Source organism: Atractosteus spatula, chromosome 5 (assembly GCF_055471065.1).
Source record: "Atractosteus spatula isolate fAtrSpa1 chromosome 5, fAtrSpa1.hap1, whole genome shotgun sequence".
Classification (NCBI taxonomy): domain Eukaryota; kingdom Metazoa; phylum Chordata; class Actinopteri; order Semionotiformes; family Lepisosteidae; genus Atractosteus; species Atractosteus spatula.
Genome location: NC_142710.1, coordinates 24,398,203 through 24,420,206, shown reverse-complemented (window position 1 = coordinate 24,420,206; position 22,004 = coordinate 24,398,203). Strand labels below are relative to the sequence as shown.

The following is a 22,004-nucleotide window of genomic DNA, read 5'->3' as shown; positions in this document are numbered from 1 at the left end:
GTGACATAGTAACCCCCCTGTCAGTGGTGCTTGATTTTAGGACAGATTTCATAATCTACCACAGTCCCAGGGGTTTACATTTAGGGCAGAGCATTAGAATATTGACATCTTTGTAATGCTTGATCTATTAACTGGTTTAGCTTTCAATGCAGGAGGCGTTTAAAAACATGAGCTGTCAATTTTCTTCATGAAAAAATGAATGGGTTTCGCTGTGAATCTGTTGGCCTTTAAACCCTGCTTTATACAGTCTTTCTGTCACTGCTTGGTACTGCTGTAAAGGCCTGTCAGTGATGCAGAAAAAAGGTTTCTTTTTTAAAATGAACTCCTATAGATAAAGGGAAGGATTTATAGAAACCCTTTGTTGAACTCTGCAAATAAGCTCATCTCCTGTGTTGCGTAAGTGTATTCAGATTAAATAAAATTTCCACAGAAAAAGACAGATAAACACAAAATATGTCTTCAGAGGTTTCAAAATAAAGAGTATCTGTTCAGTATAGTGTATATACATGGGCACATCTCTGAATGCTTCTATAGCCAAGACTGCTGCTATATCCACCTTTAAAAAAGGTCAGGGAGCAGGATCTCGCTAACTGCTCAGAGTTGTGTTACCTGAATAATGTCATGATCTGTTTCAGTCAGTGAATCCGGTAATGAGGAATTATGGGAAGCCTCGGGCGACCTCTGAGTGCCCTCCGTGGCCAGCCCAGGATTTTCAGCAGAGGGTTTCGTGATGGAATGTGACAAATAAATCCATGTTGATTTTTATCTCAAACCAATTGGAATGGGCACCCAGTGCGCTATACCTGAAGTTTCTGAATCGGTGTGAGCAGCTCGAGGGGATACTCTTTCTGAGCACACTGCATTGCAGGCACGTAAACATAAACCTCTCGGAGCTGCTTTTCACCACACAGCCAAAGGCACAGTCTGACAATCTAGATCAGCAAATGATCGGGTACGCGAAATCCGCACACAATTAATTTCTAAATAATGGTTAACTACAGGCATACTAATGAAGTCATGGCAGTGAACAATGTTTTAACTAATCATTACAATCATGCACCTCTTCCAGTCACTCAATCCAGACAATTTAATCATCTTTCAGTACAGCTGTGTAACAATCATTAATTTCTATGACAGAGACTCTCATATCCCTTTTGTAAGACACTGTACACAGAAATTACTGCACAGTAAGTGAATAGCACAAGTGATACTGTACAATTCAGTAAAAGAGAAAGTAACACAAGGTACATCTTTGTATTAAATCTTAAAAAAAAACCCTCACAATATTTAACTGCTAATCTGTTTGCTAAGGTAATATTCTGAGTTTCTCTAGTACTACTAAATATCAAGTTGAAGCATATTGTAATGTTTGGGTGGTTTTAAAAAGCTTTCTAAAACGTGTGTATCGATTGTATGGGAAGGCCATCCTGCCAAAGTGACTGTGTAACACTTAATTCACTTTTGCTGTTCTCTCAAAATCCCACTTAGAATTAGTATGCTAGTGGGGTTCTCAATATGGCTTCAGTGTACTCAAAAGATTTCATAGGTGGTTGTGCTCATACAACAATAATTAATTGTTTTTTTGATGAGTACTTAGAGCTTGTGATTTTAGGAATAATAAAACTCAGTGCTCATTTTCTATATCAGTTAATATATCTTGTTGTGATCAACAGAACATTATGCCTTGAATACAGGAGATTGAAACAGGAGATGGTTCAAGATTTTATGCTTCAAATGACAAAGTGGGACTCTACATAAAATATGTACACATTTGACTACGTCTGTGATGCATGGAAGAGATGAATAGTACTACAGAAGTTATATAGATTTACTAGTGTTGTTTTTATTCAAATAAAATTAACATTATACAATAGGTGACATTTATTTACAATATTTTTAGTTGAAAAGCAAACATTTTAATGGACTGAACAAGCTCTTTGTATGTCTGTGTGGTTTTGACTTTGGTTTTACATATGTAGCCTAAGTGATATTAGGGATCATTTAATGATTTATTATTCTGGACGGCATGGTGGTGCTGTAGTTAGCTCTTTCTACCTCTCCTTAAAGTTTTGTCATGAGCTATAGATACCCAGAGCCTGAGAGATGTATACTTTCTTCAATTCCAGACCTGGGGAGCAATCTGTATGGAGTTTGTGTGTTCTCCCTGTATTTGTGTGGGTTTCCTCACATAGTCCAAAGACACACTAAAAGGTAATTGGCTTCTGGGAAAAAATTGGTTCTGGTGTGAACGTGTGTGTTTGTGTCTGTGGATGCCCTGCGATGGACTGGTGTCCCGTCCAGGGTGTACCCTGCCTTACACCCGATGTTTCACAGGATAGGCTCTGTATCCTTGTGAACCCTATAGTGGATGAAGCGGTTAGAAAAATACATGGATGGAGATCTGTTATAATTAGGGCCCTGCAAGATTTCCCAATGAATGTAACATCTTGATATAATATTCCTGTCAGCTAACATTTGTTGATCAAGCTATTCTGTAGGAAGTCATTGAGATCTTAGATAATTGTTGTTGAGATTCACATACAGTACAAGCTTTCTAAAACTCATATCCTGAAACCCATGTTACTATATTGGACTAATATGTTACTCAAAAAACAAGAATAGTTTTAAAAACTCTTTTTGCTAATTTTAGCCAGTATTACTAAGTAAAGCTGCAGGTATGAGAGATACAAGTACTTTAAAGGCTCTACGTAGTTTAATTCACTATTTTGGAACTGGCCATGTTTGAACTCTTGATCAATAAGCAAGAGCAAAAATATCGATATTAAGAACTGAATGTACTGAATATGGCAGAAACCTTGGAAGAATGTTGTTGTAAGCATTAAATGTAACTTACATTGTCAGATATGAGCCTAGTAAAATATCTGAACTTTTTAAAAAATGTGTGTGAACATTTGACAGCACTTTGTTTTTGTAAGTTGCTAAAGGAACTCCCAGCCATTTAATATTGTTTCAAATTCAGTTTTCACTATGAGATGATGTCAGTCTGTTGTACTTAACTTTTGTCTTTCAATGCGTCAATTCCCATAATTGCTCCTCATTACTAGGGAATATTTTATAATTACCCGTTAGCTGATTTGTTGATTACTGTACTTAATTATTCTTGAGATCAGCTTCACTGCAGTGGCTTGATGGACAGCTTCATACTAAAATATGGGTTGTTCAGGTCATTCTAATTCACCAGTGAATTTCACAGGTCCTCAATTAAAACATATAATTTCTTATCTGTTACATATCTGCCAGTGAGTATACGTATTTTCTTTGATTATTATAATAATAAAATAAAAAAGAATAAAAATTAAATACTGTGTGTATTCTAAGCACAAATTTTGAGTTAATTATGGTGTAAGACATTTCTTAGAAGTTGAATACGAAGGGTTTTTCTTTATAAAGGGGCCTTTTGAAGCAGTTAAGAAATTAAATGATTTGTATTGTATTGTGAAACAGCATACTGTACATTGATCCAATATGTTTGTAAAATTGACACTGACAGTCTTGAAGTGTGTATCTTAAGGCGATTCATCTGGTCTCTCAGCTGGACTTCCATCAAATATTGACTATTTGTTTATGAAATTAGGGCTGTTTCTTAACAGGTCTCCAAGATTTCATAAGGGTAAAGTAACAGCCCATCCATTGCTTCGGGTGCATTTATTTTTAAAGCAGATACAAATTGTGTTATTTAATGCATTTTCTCTTTCTTTTTACAGGGTGCTGCACTGAAATATGTTCCAACAATTGTCAATGATGTCAAACTGGTTTTTGATCCAAAAGAACTAAGGTAATTTGCTTTGTTACTCCTTTTGAAAAATTGAAATGCTTTGTTATTTTTGTTTTTATACCCCTCTATCTGGAATTATCCCATCAATTTGGTTCATTCCTCCTATGTCCCTTGTGTGAGATGTGTTGAATGTGCAACCTTGAGTCATCCATCCTTTATCGTACCGTGAGCCCCACACTTTCTTAACCAGACTTAGCATCAGATGGAGGATAAATTCTACTCTTGCATATAATAGGTTCACAGGCGTCCAGCAGTCCGTTGACATTCCCACAGGACAGATATTCCTTACAGTTCCTAAGTTGTGCTGTTGCTCTCTTTCTAATACCAATGGCTGTATTAGACTTAAAAGTGGTATTTCATAACACACATTTCATAACTGCCTTGCATGAAATTACTGTAGACTGCCTTTTAAATCTGATACTATTTAGAAAAAATATATTGTAACTTAATTTTACTTAGTGTCAGGCATACTGTACTCTTTAGGATTTCATTATCTCACTAAATGAATTCATCTTGCTTCAGGATAAGATGGGTTGGACGAGAACTTTCAGTCCTATCAACCTAGTAAAAGATACAGTGTAGAAATATAATTAAGGTGTCAGAGATATGAAAGAAAGCAAACAAAAAATGACCGACTTGCAAAAACATCTGTTTACTTATGTTTTTGTGTTCCTATATTGTCTTATTTTTGCCTTGATGAGATGTTTCATGACACGCTGACGTTGTATTTGAAAGAATGTTATGAAATGATGTTACAGAACACTAGTGGGTCTTGAGACATTTACATTTTATTCTGTCATATTTTAAAATGTAAAGTTCTATTGATTGTTTTTGCAAAGATTGCTAATCTCCGACAGTTCAGTTCAGTTCAGTTTTATTTGTGTGGTGCTTTTTACAATGGACATTGTCACAAAGCAGCTGTACAGATTTCCAGGCCTTAACCTGGAGCAAACCTAAGATGACAGTGGCAAGGAAAAACTCCCGAGACTAAAGTAGGAAGAAATATTGAGAGGAACCGAGGTTTGAAAGTGGGAGCCTATCCTCCTCTGGCCAGCACCAGGTTAAATTAGAATGAACACATATGAGAGTCGTCTGACAAGAGGTTCCAATCACTTACTCTAATGCTTACCAATATGTACATCTTATTTGACACTGATTAACTGAAGCCTTTCAAGCCAATGACTCAGATTGATATGTTAGGTTCATTTACTGATTGACATGAGATGTTCAGTTTATTTAATGTTTTTTTCCTACATTTTTATTTATTATTTATTTATTTTATTACCCAAAGGGTGTGTGGTTTCTTCAGACTTCTAGGCAGAGTTAACTCCACAAATATTTATATTACAAATACATTTTCAGTAAAAATAATATGGTACCGTGTTTATAAAAAGGATAAATATAAAGCATTCTTTTCCCTTATAGTGTTTTATTTTTTGTCACTTTTCAGTTTTTTAACATTGAGTTTTTACCCCTCTTCACTTCTTTCAGGTTTTGTAATAAAATTAACAGCAACGTTTCCTTTTTTGTGTATCTTATGACGTTTTTAATCTTTTAAAATGGTGAATTGATATTGGCTTCCACTGAATTGCTTGGTACAGTTAATTATGTATTTTTTTTATTGCTTTGGGCATTTAAATTTACAACCACTAGAGACTTAACAACAACAGCAGTTGGGTGAAGACTCTTGGGTTGCCTTGGAAACGTAAGAATTGGTGCTACACAGTAGAGTCCACTGTAGTGGTTAACGTATGCAGTCATGAATATGGTTATCATTCAATTAAATTATATTTCAGAAGAAACAGTAATGTAGAAAAATCAAGGCTGTGTCTATGGAAGGGGTTTAGTTTCTATTAATTTAAAAAGAAAATAGATGAATGGGTTGTCATGTCTCATTGTGGAATAAAAAAAGACCTCCATAGTGCAGTAATTATCTTTAGAAATTGAGTGAATTAATTTCAAATTTTACACTTATCTCTGCAGTTTATTCTTATTGGTTGTGTTTCTTTTTAGTATTTTTCTTGGCTTCATGCTGCATAAAGAATTTTTTTAATTGCTCCATTCATTTTTTTCCAATGTCTAGTTGAATCCATTCTAAATGTTATTCTATTTGCTTCTAAATTGCCCAGATGACATTAGATAAAAAGGTTTAAGTACCTCATTATGGTTCTACAAAATGTTCAAATGTCTAATTCAAATTAATAGCAAAAGATAGTTTATCTTCTAGTTAAACTTTCTAGAAAACCTGTGTAATTTTATTTTGCAATTCCAATGATTTCTAAAGTCCTAAAATTGGCTAAGGTTCTCGAGCTGTGATTAAGTACATACTGTAGGTTCTCAGAGTAAACCTTTAAATACAACTTTAAAAATGTCATGGCCTTAAGAGAACTTGTGGTGAAAAAGATTGAAACAGGACCTGACATTTGTTAGTCAAAATGCACACTTACTTGTGTTCTTAAAAATACCTTGACAAAACTGAACTTCTAGGTTTCCTTTAAAAGGACATGGCATTCTGTAAATTGCCTTATGGCACATTGGTGACCTTGATAACTCATTCACATTCACCGTTCAAAATCTGAGCACTAGAATGGGCTACTGCAGACATTTGCATTCTAAATGCGATACAAAAGATGTTTCATAGGCTGTTTTGTATAACAAGGAAGCTACATTATATATGCATTGCCTTGCAAAGAATATTCCTTTCCTACGGTGTCCCTTTTTGTAAAATTACTTAATTTTTTTTGCAAAACCTGAATACTCAAACTGAAGATTCCTAAGGGTTAGATAAGTTACAGTAAATGTCAGCAAAAACTAAAGAGAAAAAACTGAAATGTTGATTTCATAAGTACTCGCTCCTGTAGGCTTAATATTTGGTGGAATTACAGCTATTACAGTTAAAATAATAATTCCTTACACTTATAAAGCGCTTTTCTGAACATTTCCTTCAAAGCTCTTTTCATGTAATGAGAACTCCCTTCCACCACCACCAATATGCAGCACCCACCTGGATGATGCAACGGCAGCTATAGTGTGTCAATATGCTCACCACACATCAGCTATCAGTGGGAAGGAGAGCAGAATGATGTAGCCAGTTCATAGGCCAACAGGAAATCTGGCCAGGATGCTGGGGTAACACCCCTGCTCTTTTTGAGAAACACCCTAGGATTTTTAATAGGACATCGTTTTTACATCTCATCCAAAGGATGGTGCCTTTTTACCGTATAGTGTCCCCATCATTATTCTGGGACATGATCACCTACACAGACTGCAGGGTGGGTGCCCCCTCCTAGTCCCGCTAGTCTCCCATCCAGGTACTGGCCAGGCTAACAGCTGCTGATCTTATCAGTTGTGAGTTGCATGATGATATACTGTAGCTGTTGGCAGTAGCAAGTCTTTTTGGGTGAGCCTATTTATGCACCAGTTAGGTGCAAAATTGTGGGTGAATTTTTGCCTGTTCTTCTTGGCAAATTTGGCAAGCTCTTTCACGTTGCTTGAGGATCACTTACTGTATGGACAGCAGTTTTCAAGCCTTTCTACAGATCCTCAAAAGGATTCATGTCAGGGTTTTGACTGGATCACTCAAGGAAATTCACTATCTAATTCTTAAGAAATTGGCCTTCAGCCACGGCATTTTGGTCTCATTTGACCACAACAACTTATACCATGTTTTTGCAGAATGACTCAGTTGCTTTGTTGCAAACCCTGCGCAGAACATGAGATAGCCAGGGCTGAAGCATATTGTTCCCATCTCAACTATGTCCTGATCTGTGCTTTTGCTTGGTGATATGATATTTTTAGATATCTCCTGATCTCTGCTTTTCATTGACGTTTTCCATGATTTGCTTTGAAAGTTGCTTCATCTTTGTGGTTGAGGCTTGAAATTCGCTATCTGAAAAAAGAACCTCACAGAGACAGTTGTATTTATTCTGAAATCATGAGAACCACAGACAGAGGCCACTCAACTATTTGTGTGTCTCATTTAGGTCATTTTATGGAACGGTATTAATTTATGAACAACTAAAGGTTAATTCCATGCTGAAAAATAGAAAAGACACAATATTTCAGCTGTGAGGAAAAGAGGAAGGTAGCATTGATGTAAAGCTCAGGAGAACCAAGTACAGAGTAGGTGAGAATAGGTACAGAGAGGGTGATAGTGTCCTGATGAAGGAAAATCTAGGAGAGAGTGTGAAATCTGTAAATGAATGGAAAGTATTTTAAAACGATAAGTGAAATCATGGCTAGGAGAGGTGAGATGGGGAATTCAGAAATTAATTTAAGTTTCCCACTGAAATGAGTTTGAATACTTATGCAATGAAGACATCACATACAACAGAAGAAAACAGAATAGTGTGCACAGATTTATGAACCGTGAGTATAGATCTAATCCAGTCCAGTAATAGTCTAGTATTAGTCACCCTAAATCACCTTATTTTTAAGGTTAGGAGCATTTGTAAATTGTTGATCTATGAGGAGTTTGTTCAGTTAAGGGAACTATAGTCTTCGATGACTGCAGGGCATTCTCATTTTTTGTCCCAAATGTTATTTACAATGGCACAGTGTTACAGTGGTTAGCATTACTGCCTCACAGCCCTAAGACCGTGGGTTCATTTCCACACCTGAGGTGTTATGTGCATGGAGTTTGTATGGTCTCCCCATGTTTGCGTGGGTTTCCTACAAGTGCTTCGGTTTCCTCCCATAGTCCAGAAACATACTGGTAGGTTAAATAGCTCCTGGCAATATTAGGGGTGGGTGTATGTGTGTCTCTGTGTCTGCCCTGTGATGGACTCGCATCCTGTCCAAGGTGTACCTTGCCTGGTGCCCATTGATTACCAGAATAGTCTCAGGCTCCCCACTGAATTGGAGAAGCATTGGATGAATGGATGAATGGATCTTATTTAGAATACTTAATTAAATCTCGTTTAACTGATCAAATTGAATAATTTCCAGGTCTTCAAAAATTGATAATTTAGTGTTTACTTTTAAAAATTTGGGGACTCAATATAAAAAGAAGAAATGTCTCACAGAGATCATGTTAATGCTCTACCTTAATAACCTGCTTTGTTTTATATTTATGTGGGAAACATGCAGACAACCTATCATTAAAAAAACAATTTTCACTTCTCTGTGTAAAATGATGTTTGTCTTAAGTGGAAATATCTTCTTTTCACCTAAATTGAATTAAAAATAAAAAGGTAGTCTGTCCAGTTTTTTAATCTTTCCTAAAGATGTACTGTTATTGCTAAATATTGTTTTTTTTACTTGTGTAGAAAAATGTTTTCCTGTACTTGTTTGGAGGCTTGTTGAGTCTAAGTTTGTATGAATGCTTTGATTTGGAAAGGCTTAGGAAAAATAAAATCTAAAATCTAAAAAATGTTGTTATGTTACTCTTTACGCTCTATATAAAACATTCTTTCACAGCCATCAAGTAACTGGTGTGCTGACTTTGCGACATTCACGTATCTCCACCACTCTGGATACCAGCTCTCATGAAATGATTTTTTCTTCTGTCTTTTAATCTTTAAAACTGATAAAAACATGAAGACGATTTCAGATTCAGTAATGAATGGGTGCGGCATCCAGAATGATGGTGAGACAGATTAGAAATCTGTCTGTTGTAATACCACATTGTAAATATACTAGTTATTTCTGTATCCTGTGTCGGGTGGTATCAGTCTAAGTGTAATGTGTTGTCTGAGAGGCTTACTGATCTCTAATCCATGCTATTCTTTATTTTTATTTACTGCTTTGATGGAAAATTGAAGGAAAGCCTTTCCTGTGAATTTAACCTTTCAAGGTCAGGGGGCTGTTATGTGTGATTGAGTGGAAATTCTTCTGACTTCATGCACTGCAAAGCTTCTTGTGGCTGGTAATCCGTTTCCTGCAATGCCTTAGTGTGTGGTTTGCTGTTAATGTGGCAAAAGATCAAACTGTACAGCTCATGATTTATTCATTTACTTTTGTTTGCACTGCAAATTTAACGTACACTAACACTGGACTCTGCAAATAAGGGATAGAGCTCTACTATCTTGCCACTGATTTTTGCTATAATGAAGGGAAAAATCTTTACTAAGAAACTAATAATTTCAATTTGTTCCAGGGAAAGCTCTTAACTCTTCTGTTTACTGACACTAAACCTTCTGAAATGTGTGCTTTCCTTTTTTCCCATGCATTAATATGCAATAGGAATGAAATTCAATTTAGGTACTTTTTATTCCTTGAATTGCATTATTTTGCAATTCCTTGTGTGTTTATGGAAATGTTTGCTTAAACGTTTCACAGTCTTTGCACTTGATAGTATTCCCTCTGCCTTAGCCTTCACAATCTATTTTTAATGGGATTTGTTTTTTTTTTGAGAACCGTCTTCAGCTCTTGCAAAGAAAAGTATGAGCACTTTCATAGCAAATTGAGGCTATGCCTGCAACCGCTCTCTTTCTTTTTCTTTTCATATTTCATTGTCCACCTGTGTTTAGTACTCTGATAAAAGAGTTCCAAAGGCTGATGCATATTGCAGAGAATACCATGTCATGCAGACTTGTGTATAAGATATCAGTTATGGCTTGAATGACATTCCACGGAGGTTGTGTTGACAATGCCCTAGAGATGCAATATGTTCTTACCTGGTAAAAATCCTGCCAGGATAATATAAAGCTTATTGTGGGTATTGCTCTTCTTAATCTTCCATAGGCGCGATAGGACAGAGCAAAAAAGATTGCTAGGCTGCAGTGGCGGAGGAGATTTCTTTTTCCCCTGAGGGATTTTCACTGTCCCTGAGTTAGCCGTTATGGTCTGTACCTTCAGTCCCTGTCTGCTGGGTGAGGCAGGGCCGTTGAGATGTTGCAGGATCCTGCCAGACGCTTCCACTTGGTCCACTGCCACCATCACATCTGCCATGAGAGAGATTTGTTTCATATGGGTTTCTCCTGTCCCCCTGGAGGGCACATAAAAACCTTTTGATCTGTGATTAAAGTCCCGACTTCTGGCACATAGTGCTGTTTATCCAATGTCCTTGTCTGGACTGCAGCTATTCACATATTGGGCATCCAAATTCACCAGCACCTTGCACTTTCTGCCATTTTGTTTCCATTTGTCACAGAAACCCGAGGCTTATCGCTTTCATGTGCTTTTGTGAAGCTGTTGTTTATATGACTGTGATGTTTACAGTATGTGACATAAAACAAAATGCTTTGGTGCTGTTTATCCAAAGTGGATGAGAACTGATGTTGAGCGGACCTGTGTCAATGTCTGCTTTTAATGTAGTAATGTTCCACCATTGAAGTAAACAAGAAAACTTGAGTGCTGCACTGAAGTGAATCAATTATGCACTGTTTCATCTTCAGCAAGTATGGCTAATCTGAGGTGTATTCATCATAACATGATAAAGACTATATGTTTACTCCTTCAGATTTTAAATAAACTCTACAATTGGCTGACTGTGATGGCAAGCAGACATACTTAAGGGAATGTATGGTCTGTGCTGGTGGTTCATATGCGCTGGCACTGTAGTGCATGTGTGAAAACAGTGGTACAGTAGTTTATAGCTGTATGAGTGACATTGAATATCTGGTGCACCTCAGTGTTGAATCCTTGGAAGCATTTGGTGTGAAAAGCCATCTTGTATGTTGCTATACTTATAGTTGTTTTCTTTATTCAAATGGATCATATTTTCTTGTTCTTTGTGCAGCAAACTCTTCACAGAGTTCATCCTGAAAGTTCCTCCAGGACGCTTGGTGAAACAGAAGCTCTACTGTATGATTGACATTGTTCACAGTGACCTCTTCACACAGCATGGTAAGTTCAAAAGTGTGTCCAGAGCTCTGTGTATGCATTGTAGTACAAGTTATCCTAATTCTTATCGTCCTGTATAAAGACATAAAAAACAAACTGAGAACCAATGAATTCAGAATTAACAGAAAAGGATGATTAAACTTCAAAAAGAGTGTTGTTGACTCAGAACAAACTCATCCCTAAAATAATTTAGCCCGAGTATAGGACCATGTTGGCTAGATGGTTTAATGGAGAAATTGTGTAAAAAATCAGAAGGAAGAGTGTGCTAATGGAGCTCAAGATCCAAAGACAGAAGAAGAGAAAAGAAAGTTACAACACGAGCAAAAAATAATGTATAGTAGTTTCTCAATACTGCAACAGTTAAAGAACAGTACAAAATGAAGAAAATGGCTTATGTAGTTTACAAGATTATAAAAGATTAATAATAGAAGGTAAAAGAAATGTTAAACATGCTAAATTAATAATTCATGAAGGTTTTTACAACAGAAGATGTCAGTAACAGGCCCCAGGTTTTAGAAGGAGCTCCAGTGGTGTTGGGAAATTTTAACTTAACTGACTGACATTCTGCTGAGGCTAGGTCAGATATTTTCCTAGTCTTGCTTAAGGAAATCTATTCATAGACCCGTAGCCAGGACATTTCATCATTTGCTTAGGATGGAAGCTGTACCCACAGATTGGATAATTGCAAATGTAAGACAAAACTAAACCAGGATATTATATAGACCAAACACTCTTCAGTTACTCGTGAAGTGAAGGAACTGATAGTGTTGAAATGACAGTATTAGATTGATCTAGTTCTAGATGAATGTAGAATTCATATAAACAGTGGCATTTTAAGAGACCTCGCCCTCCAAGTTCATTTTATGAAGGGTGGATTTTGCTTGCTTAACTATTATTCGAACTAACAACCAAGGCAGTTGCCGACACTAAAGAAGGTGACCCTTATGTATCTGAAAAGCTTTTCATAAAGGGTTAATTATCAGAATAAAAACTGTAGCCATCTTAGGTAATATAATGCAAGCATATGGACCTATAATTGGTTAATGAACAGGAATCAGTGTGCCATGAAGGTGAAGCTACCTACTGTACATATGAAAGTACTAAAGGAAACTGAATAATGATTGGCTATGTAAGCCTGGAATTTGAGTCAAAAACTTTTTTTGACTTTTGAATTCAGAATTCTGGCATCAGGTGTTGGTTTTGTAACTTGTAGAACCTCAGTATGTTTTGATCAAGAGCTAATGTACATCAGTAATGCCTTTGGTAACATTCTGCATTCCCTCCCATGTACAGTATATAGAGTTTTTCATCTTAAAGGATCCCAAAGTGTGTTATATAAAAGCTGAATAACATGTAACTTATCTTTGGCTTCTCTCTATATTGTTTCCTCACTTGAATCTTAATTGAGAGGGCAGTTATACAACAGGAAAAATATGTATTATAATACTGTAGGAAGCTTAGAGATAATTACAAGTGATTACTTTTACCCTATTTAAACTATAGGTATGGTTCGACAGTCTCAATGCTTCTCCTGCTTACATATTGTACAAACTATGTTTGATTTGTTTGTTAAATTGGTTTTGAAAAACAGCATCTTGGCTTTAATTTATTTTAATTGCAGCACATGCTACATATTATATATTATAGGAATTAATATTAATTAGCTTCCACTGTCTCTGCCCCGCTGATGCACCCCAATAGATGAGAAGCAGCTGGCCGTGGCTATTTTGACTTACAAAAATGAAACACAATTATAAGTATGTTTGCATGGTTCTGCCTTCAAGCATTGTGAAATGGTGAGAGATAATTCGTTTTCATTTCCATCATTCATAGGAACTGCATGTTCTTGAAAATCTCCATAACTCTAAAAGGTTTTAATTAAAAATATACACTTTAAAAATGTAAGTGCAACATTCAGAATCCAACAAAATGGGGCATCATTGGCACAGGTTGAATACTTTTCCATATACAGACACTATATTTATATTTCATCATTATACTGTATATAGAGCGCCGAAATATCATATGTCCATATTCAAATCAGCTGTACACTGCCAACAGTCTTGTTAAATTTCTTGTTAAACTTGTTGATTTTCAGGGCAGGTGTTTTGTAGCAAGCAAGTATTTTTTTAAAAGTGGGAAATGTATGCACCATGGAGTGTACCAAGAAAAACAGGGAAAGTTATTGTAATCCAAAGTTAAATATAGTGTCTAGATTGAGCAGTGGTAACAAAAGGTACACAAAAGTACAGTCACCATCGGCATAATGGATGATCGATGTCAGCAAAATCAAAAGAATAGCATTCTTTCTCAACCACTGCCAGCGCTGGAACCTTTGGCATCAGGACTTTGCTAGGGAATCTCTATGTGTGCTACAGTATATTGGTGATTCTGCATATCATTGGACACTGGAGCTCGGCTGCAGTGTCTTTGCAACATCTTTCAGTCGACTGCTAAAACAAAATTGAAAATTTTATGCTGGTTTCACATATGTTTAAAGTTTATATAGCTTTTATGCTGTGTCGTGTAATGTTCATGTGTATAATATTTTCTTGAAATTAACAGCAAATGTAGGATTTTAATTTTTAAATTTTTTTTACAAGTTTTCTTGCTTTCAGTCTCACTAACTTCTTGCTTGGGGTTTCAGTCAAAACTGATATTGTTAGGCTTCACTTATGCATACTTTTTATATTTTTTGTAACTGTGAAAGTTTTGTTAAAACACCTCTCACCTGTGGTTTGAGTGGTTGCAGTCCTGGTAATAGAAACTTAATAAAAGTGACTCCTCTGTAGATAGTGACACAAATATTGGTTTGAAAACCCTACTGTATTACACACAGCATCCATTCAGCCCAGTTAGCTAACAGAGTAAACATTACTATCTACACTGTGAGTCTCTCGGTAGTACAGTTTTGTTCAAATTCATACAGATATCATCACCTTAATATTTATGCTAAAAGACAGCAAGAAAATTTCAGTGACAACATTTTGACTCATCAGAGCTGCTTGATGAATTCATTTACTGTTTTCAATAAACAAATGGAGTAATCTGCCTAGAGCTTTCTCCGCACTGTGTTGAAACTTTCACAGCAAATTCATAACAGTTGATGTCACTTTAATTTTATTTCACTGTGTGCCTGTTTCTGCACATTTAAAAGCTAAGTTGTGATAGTGAAATTCTGAACTTCACTGATTCAGTAGATAAAATGTGTGCTTGGCATCTGAAGCTTAAATATATTTATGAATTCACAATTACTAAACTAACAGTTGGATTAAAAACGACAAGGAAAAAAATTAGAGTATTAAATATTATGGTCTGTTTTTTTAAAGTTTTTCAAGTAGCTGTCCTCAAATAATGGTATACAACGGCAGTAGTTGTACAATGCAGTTCATATAACAAAATGAGGCACACACTGGATAATATCTTGCTTATACAGTTCTAAAAATGTTATACAGTGAAGTCTCAATATTCGCAAATAGTACAAAGACGTGTAACCCTCCCTAGTATGATCAAGTACTAATGCATTGGCCTTAAGTTAATTTAAATAACATTGTTCAACTAAAAGAAACAATAGTAATCATAAATGTATAGTTATCAGTTAAAATTGACAAATTCATTCATCCTCTCCATCCTGCCTAGATTTTCTCCCTCTGGCTCTGTGGTTTCACACCACACTTTAATAAACAGAAAATAAAAGCGTCAGTGAGCCTGTTAAGTTGTCTCCAGCCTGTCTGACACAGAACCAGAAACACTTGTTACAATACAGCAACAAGCCAATGTTAGATGCGCATGCTGGGTACTCTGAGCAGGCAGCAAGGAGAGGCTCACTTGCTAGCTGGAATTATTACACAATCCTGGTGCATGCTAATTGCTAATTGAAAGTTGTGGTTAACAACCTTCAGCTTGGTTTCCTCCTGCTCTTCTCTTCTCTTCTTTTATCCAAGACCCCATTGGCCAGACTGAATTGTGCATAATGAAATTCACAATTGTTAAATTCCATAGATGTTGAGACCCTATTTTAGGGCTGATTATAATAGCATTGCACAGAGCAAACTCATTTGTCATTATATGTAATTGAATTTCAGAAAACACAAGGGTCACATTTATTCACATCTCTGAAATTAGTGCTTTGTAAATCCTTGTCTGGCAGGGATTACACTGACAAGACACCTCCTATAGTGTGCTGTGTGGTTCTGACCCTTGTGAGTTTTGACAGTCACACCCTTTGGGTTATGAATGAATCCAAGTGTGCTGTACATTTTGCCTTGTATGTTTTCCATATATTTAGTCATATTCATATGTATATCTTTGAGTTGTCTAAGCTGTTCTTTTGCTTAGAAGGGTGTCTCAGATGTTTATTTTACAACTGCATCCTCCCATTATAACAGTAGTTAACAGCCACTGGGCAGATCTTCTTTACATCTCAACTTAGTGAAACATATTTATTGCTGTCTGAGTTAAGGATGATTTTAAAATTAACATTAATAATTTAAAACATTGTTCATGTGATTATCGTACATTACATAATTTATGTTCTGAGTCTTTACAAAATCAACCTGCAAGCATAAAAAACTACTTCAGGCTAAATAGTGCAACAGCAGGCCTGAACTGCTGGTAAAATGCATTTGGGTTCTGAGATTAGTGATCGGTATCACCTGTAAACTCAGCTTGACGGATTGATTCAGCGGGTGTGAGGTTAAATGAAATGCTGCTGTTCCTGTTTTGGGATTAGCAGTTTTAATATTTTATCTGGGAAACAGAATAGGTTTATGTTAAGTTTAAAGAACATGTAAAAATGCAGATTTTGTTAGTTTTAATACAGCTTGTGAGCACACACTACTGTTTATTTTCCATTTTCTTGCTGGATTGTTTTTCATGTCTGCAGCTGATAGGAGTTTGTTCATACCTTTAACAAGGTGAAATTTAGTTATTGTGGTTTAAAAAGGTAGGTGTGTCAGCATGTGTAGGCTGCTAAACAAAGTTTCGGCTGTGGATCCTTCTTCGGGTGTGAGTAAAAATGTTTGCTCATACCTGAAGAAGGCTCTAGAGCTGAAACATTGTGTTTCCTTTCTTCTCTTTTCAGCATGGGATAAACCTTTACTTGTTCCTTTGAAATTTAGTTATGTCATCTTATGGTATTAAAGAGTCACAAGATTTTTCACACAAAGTGTAAGTGCACACCTGTCTTTGTTTTTGCATGTTATATTTTTTTAATTCAGGGTCTCTTATTCATTCCCTTTTAGGTTTAAATTGATGGTGCTTTGTCACTAATAAAAACACTGTTAACTCAGTGGAAGGTGTTGTACTGGACTCCGATGCAACCGATCCAGAATTATCTTTTGTCTTTTTCAGTTGCATTTTAATGCTTTTAAATTGTGCCAGGAACGCCATTACTTTCCAGGGAATCAAATGTATATTTGACATAACCAGGTGAAACTTTTAGGTCTTTATAAAAGCTGAATAGATAGGATGCACACTTAATAAGTTTTGTTATTAAAAAAAGGTTTTGTTTCTGTTTTTCCATTTCTGTCCCTATGATCTTGCAATTTAAATAGATGCCCCAGTATTGCATTTTGCCTTATGTTACCTATGCGCTTTATTGTTACAAGGCAAACAATTTTGCTGAGCATCTTTACATAAATTATTGTGTAAGTGCCAAAAAATGGGCTCATTGCTCCTGAACAAATGTTTCAAGTGCTCTCTTAGTCTGTGTCTATGCTTATTGTGCTCTTTAAATCTGTTTGCGCTGTGGTATGGGTACAGCTTTGGCCTTACATGATAGTTCCAGTCTGCTTCCCTTAGTCATCACAAAGCTCTCCATCTGAGTGCTGAGGTTTTCATTTGTTGGCATCAGAGCTTACTACTTAGGAAAGACAAGTCGTTAGACAATGGCTTTGCAGTAGTGAGGTTTTGACTTGTAACTGGAAGGGATGACTTATTCCAATAAATCTGATCTGTGGTGGTTAATTTAGTTTCTTTTTTGTTTGTATTTGTTTATATTACTATTTAATTCTGGAAATATCTACCAGAAGTGTGCTTATCAGTACCGCATTCATTAACCAGTCTGTTAAGATTTTGCATTTGCTGACTTCAGCTTTGTGCTTCGTAACCTCAGGTGGTAGTTTTGGATGTTTAACTGAAAAATATGACATTTTCAGATGACAAGTGGTATTGCATCAAAGGCTATTTGATAGTGGTCAGGTTTTATTTTCTTCAATCTACTATTTTTCCTTGAGCTCATGCATGCCTGTGTGACTTCATTTTTTTAAGTGCCATACTTTAAAAAAATAGTTAAGATCTAGGAATGAAGAAAGGCACTTAGGCAAACCATCAATAAAACATGAGATTACATAAACAACTGCTGTTTTGGAGTTTGTTTCATGCCGTGCCGTCATAGTTTGTAAAGGATTAATTTACTGTTGTCAGAGTGATCCAGACTTTTCTAAATGTGTTTTCATATATTATAACTAGATTCTGAAGTGATAAGGTACCCACATTAAACTGAGCAATATGAAGGATTACATATATGTAGTGTGTATCCATTTCTGTGTATTGTGTAAAAATGCGAATTTCTAGAGAGGAATGATGTAGCGTGTATTTCATAAACACTTCCATAACTACGGTATTGAAAACATCAATCCTTTCTGTACTAGTAAGATCTGTACGTAAAATATTGTCCTTACGATGAGAATAGCAGGAAGCCCATTGTTATTGTCTTGATTGTTAGGCTTCTGAGTAATTGAAGAATATAGTGACTGTAAAGATTTGTTTTCTTCATGCTTTTGAAAATATGTTTTGATGAATGTGTGTTTCAAGCTGAGCAACTTCATACTGGTTAGGTATACTGGGACAGATAAACCATTGAATGTGTAAAAAAATTGGGTTCCTGTATCATCAATGATGTCAGCAATGATGATCAGAGTATTTAAAGACCCTTTTAAAATCCTTAGATGAATCACTTCACCAATTGAATTGAATTTTGCCAGCTTTCATCAACACCCGAAGCTTTGTGGCATTTGCAACTAAAAACATGCTGAGATAATTTATGCATCTGGAACGATTCACCCATTGTTTTGAGAAATACAGCACGTCACAAAAATATCTCCAGCTCAATGAATGTTTGGACAATTAATCCAAAGGTATAATTTTATTACCAACAGGAAAAATACAGTATATGTGAAAATCAGGGTCCTGCTAATTTGCTCGTAGCACTAAATTCTCCTTTTAAAAAAACATTTGGCCAAATTAATTCCAAACTGAATTATAACTTTTACTACAGTACAGTAGTTGCTGCAATATCTGATGCACTTGTGGACCTGTGTAGACCAATACGGTTGCCTGACTGCCATTTTTTCTTAACTCAGTGTGCTTCTGTCTTGGAAACCAATGCACAAACATTTTGAGATCACTAGTGCTGCAAGAGATATAGGGCAGTGTGACATATAATGTCTGTCATTTGTGATATTTATCTTTTTTATATAAACGTTTAATCAAATGTATTACAGATGGAAAAAAAGTGATCAAACAGTGCTGGTTACCAGTGGTCTCACACCCTGAAAATGATTGATATTGATTTTTAAAATAGAGTGCCAAGACATTAATCACTTCAGGCCAGATCAGATCTGCAGTATGAACAGATGTTGAATTATTACGTTGTGCTTTCTTGGTGTATCATTTACGCTCTTGTTTTTGGCTGTTTTTTGTGCATTTTTTTTCTTAGCCACTGAAGAGGAAAGTTATTAGGTATTGATTAATCGAGGTCACTTAGTGATCAGTGACTGCTTTCTTTTATTAAAAGAAGTTAAACAGTCTTCTGGACTCTGCAAATTCCTAATCCTGTTTCTAACTGTCTTAGATCCTTTTATTACAACTCTTTCACTTGATCGTCAATATAAAAGGTTGTATCTAATGCAGAACAGAGAGATAGACATTGAATTTGTCAAGGCAGGTATCTGTAACCTGCTTATTAATAGCTAAGGCAGTAAGAGCTTTTAACTCTCATGATCCACTCTTCAGTATTGATGCATTAGTATTCAGGGCTGTATTTATGTCCTGGGTTTCAGCCCTAGCAGCAAGGTTGTAGATACCAGGCATAAATAAAGACTGCTATCCTGTCAGAAATTATTTTGTCTGTAGTATCTGCTTTGAAAAGCATAGAAATGAGCATGTGGTTTCCTTATCTATAATATCCACATACTGTACACGCAATTCTCATCTAGATTTTTTATTTAGATGTCACTAAATGTAGGTTTCATTTTGAAATTGTTCATTAACAGATTACAGTCAGCATATATCCTGGAGCTTCCTCGGTAACTGTGCTGTTAAAGGCCTATTCACTTGTGTGTTTCTTGTTGTTCTTATTTAGTACTCTTGTTTTATGGCTTATTCATTGATGCAGCTGAGGTTCATTGTAAGAACATGAAAGCTAGTTTTCATTAATATACGCCTACATTTCTACAAAAAACTTACTGCAATATTGGTTCTCCTGCAGGAGTCACAGACCTCTCCTTCCCATTAGCCCTTTCCCCATGTAATAAGTTAATGCCTGTGTCATTCAGTCTTTGTTTACTAGTGTTAGTGTCCTGTGTGCATTTATTTCTCTCTGGTGAGGCTTCATCATGATGTCAGGCCTATCACGAACACATCCATTCTTTATGAAGGCCCTGAGTGCTTCCATGACTGAAAAGAACCTTCCATTTTGATTTGTTTTACCCAGAATAGAAAAAAACAATGTAGAATAAAAATAGATTAAAATGGAAAAAATCATTGAACTCTAAGACACACTGTAAGCAGAAAACAGGACTATTGTTGTGCACTGTTCAAATTTATTTAATCATATTGATAAGTCATTAAAATGATCCACGGAATACTTGAGAGTTCAGTGAAAAACAACAGATCAATGAAGGATATAATAAGACTGTGTAATGTTCTTTTGGGACTGCTCAAAGATTAGTGTGCATGATTTGCTCTCTACTGTATAAGAAGGACATTGTAGCCCTGGAAAGAGTCCAAGGAAGAGTAACTACACTAATCCCTGAGTGTAAGGATATGATTTAGATAGATGGGTTAAAACAAATTAACATTTTTGGCCTCAAGTGAAGAAGACTGAGAAGTTTGATTGAGGTTTTTAAATTCCAGTGAGGGGTCAAAAATGTTCAGCCCACTTGCTTTTAGAACTGATAAAAGATTGAAAAACTGGAAGGATGTATTTGAATAGGGACAAATATAGGACAGTCAATCTAATGTGCTATTCACAGAACACTGTTCATGAACTAAAGTGTAGGTAGTCTGGAGCTTCCGTTTGTGTTTGTGTTGGGCATTATATCTGTTGATTCATATTGTGTATTATTCACCACAGTGTAAATAATGATGTTTGGTCTAGTTCAAGGCTTTCATGACTGGTAAGGCTTATATCTGAATATGGTGCTGATTCCACTGATTGGAGGCAGAGATGTGTAGTTTGATTTCATTACCTTTACTGTAAACAGAAAGGTAGCAATTGCTTAATTATTGAAGAAAGTTAGGGTTCCATGACTACAGAGATGGATAAATATTGTATTGATTTGAAAGCTAAAAGTCTTTGAGTGCAGTCATTATTTCTTCATTTCAATGCTGCTTTTGTGTAGTGTGATGAGAAAAGTGCTCACGTTGTGCAGTTTGCTGCTTATAAATTGAGTGTTGATAATATGCTTTGATTGTTTGGAGTAGTTGTACTTTAATTTTGCCTGCTTCCTCCTCCCCAGAGGTGCCTGCTGAGACCCTCAAATAGGACAGTGTCTCCACACTCTCGATCAAAGCCTCTCTAGGTGAAACGTACTAATTGACCAAGGAGATTGACTCATTTAAAATATTTAACACTAAGACTCTGACTGGGTCTGTGGCTAAGGATCTGCACCTGTGGCTGGAAGGTTGCAGGTTCGTATCCCGCGGCGGGCAGATGAATCCTACTCCGTTGGGCCCCTGAGCAAGGCCCTTAACCCCAACTGCTCCAGGGGTGCCATATAAATGGCTGACCCTGCGCTCTGACCCCAAGCTTCTCTCCCTGTCTGTGTGTCTCATGGAGAACAAGTTGGGGTATGTGAAAAAGACAAATTCCTAATACAATAAATTGTATATGGCCAATAAAGTGATCTTAACTTTTCTTATCTTCATTTCATTACAGCCATGGGGGAAATCTGAATCTCAAATTAATTGAAAATATGATATCACATTATCATAAGAGATTCTCTCTCTGTATAGATATATTTGCACACTCACTAACAATGCATAGGTCTATATGGCATAGGCTACCCATATAATGTCATCACCACTCTAATTTAAGGGATATTTTAGATTAAATGTATTGTGTGTGTTTGGGATTTTTCTTTATCATTTTGGATATACAGTATTTTCCTTTGCAGTATTTCTCCATTTGAAAATACAT

General features: G+C 36.0%; 1 protein-coding gene across 2 annotated transcripts in view; it reads left to right on the top strand.

Moving 5' to 3' along the window:
• The window catches only part of dock1 (dedicator of cytokinesis 1), a 311,516-nt gene that overhangs the window by 77,046 nt on the left and 212,466 nt on the right, over positions 1 to 22,004 (top strand). For both annotated transcript variants that reach the window (XM_088915927.1, XM_088915925.1), the window contains exons 24-25: positions 3,726 to 3,796; positions 11,478 to 11,584. In XM_088915927.1, coding sequence (XP_088772053.1) covers positions 3,726 to 3,796; positions 11,478 to 11,584 — 178 coding nt within the window. The remainder of the gene's footprint in view (positions 1 to 3,725; positions 3,797 to 11,477; positions 11,585 to 22,004) is intronic.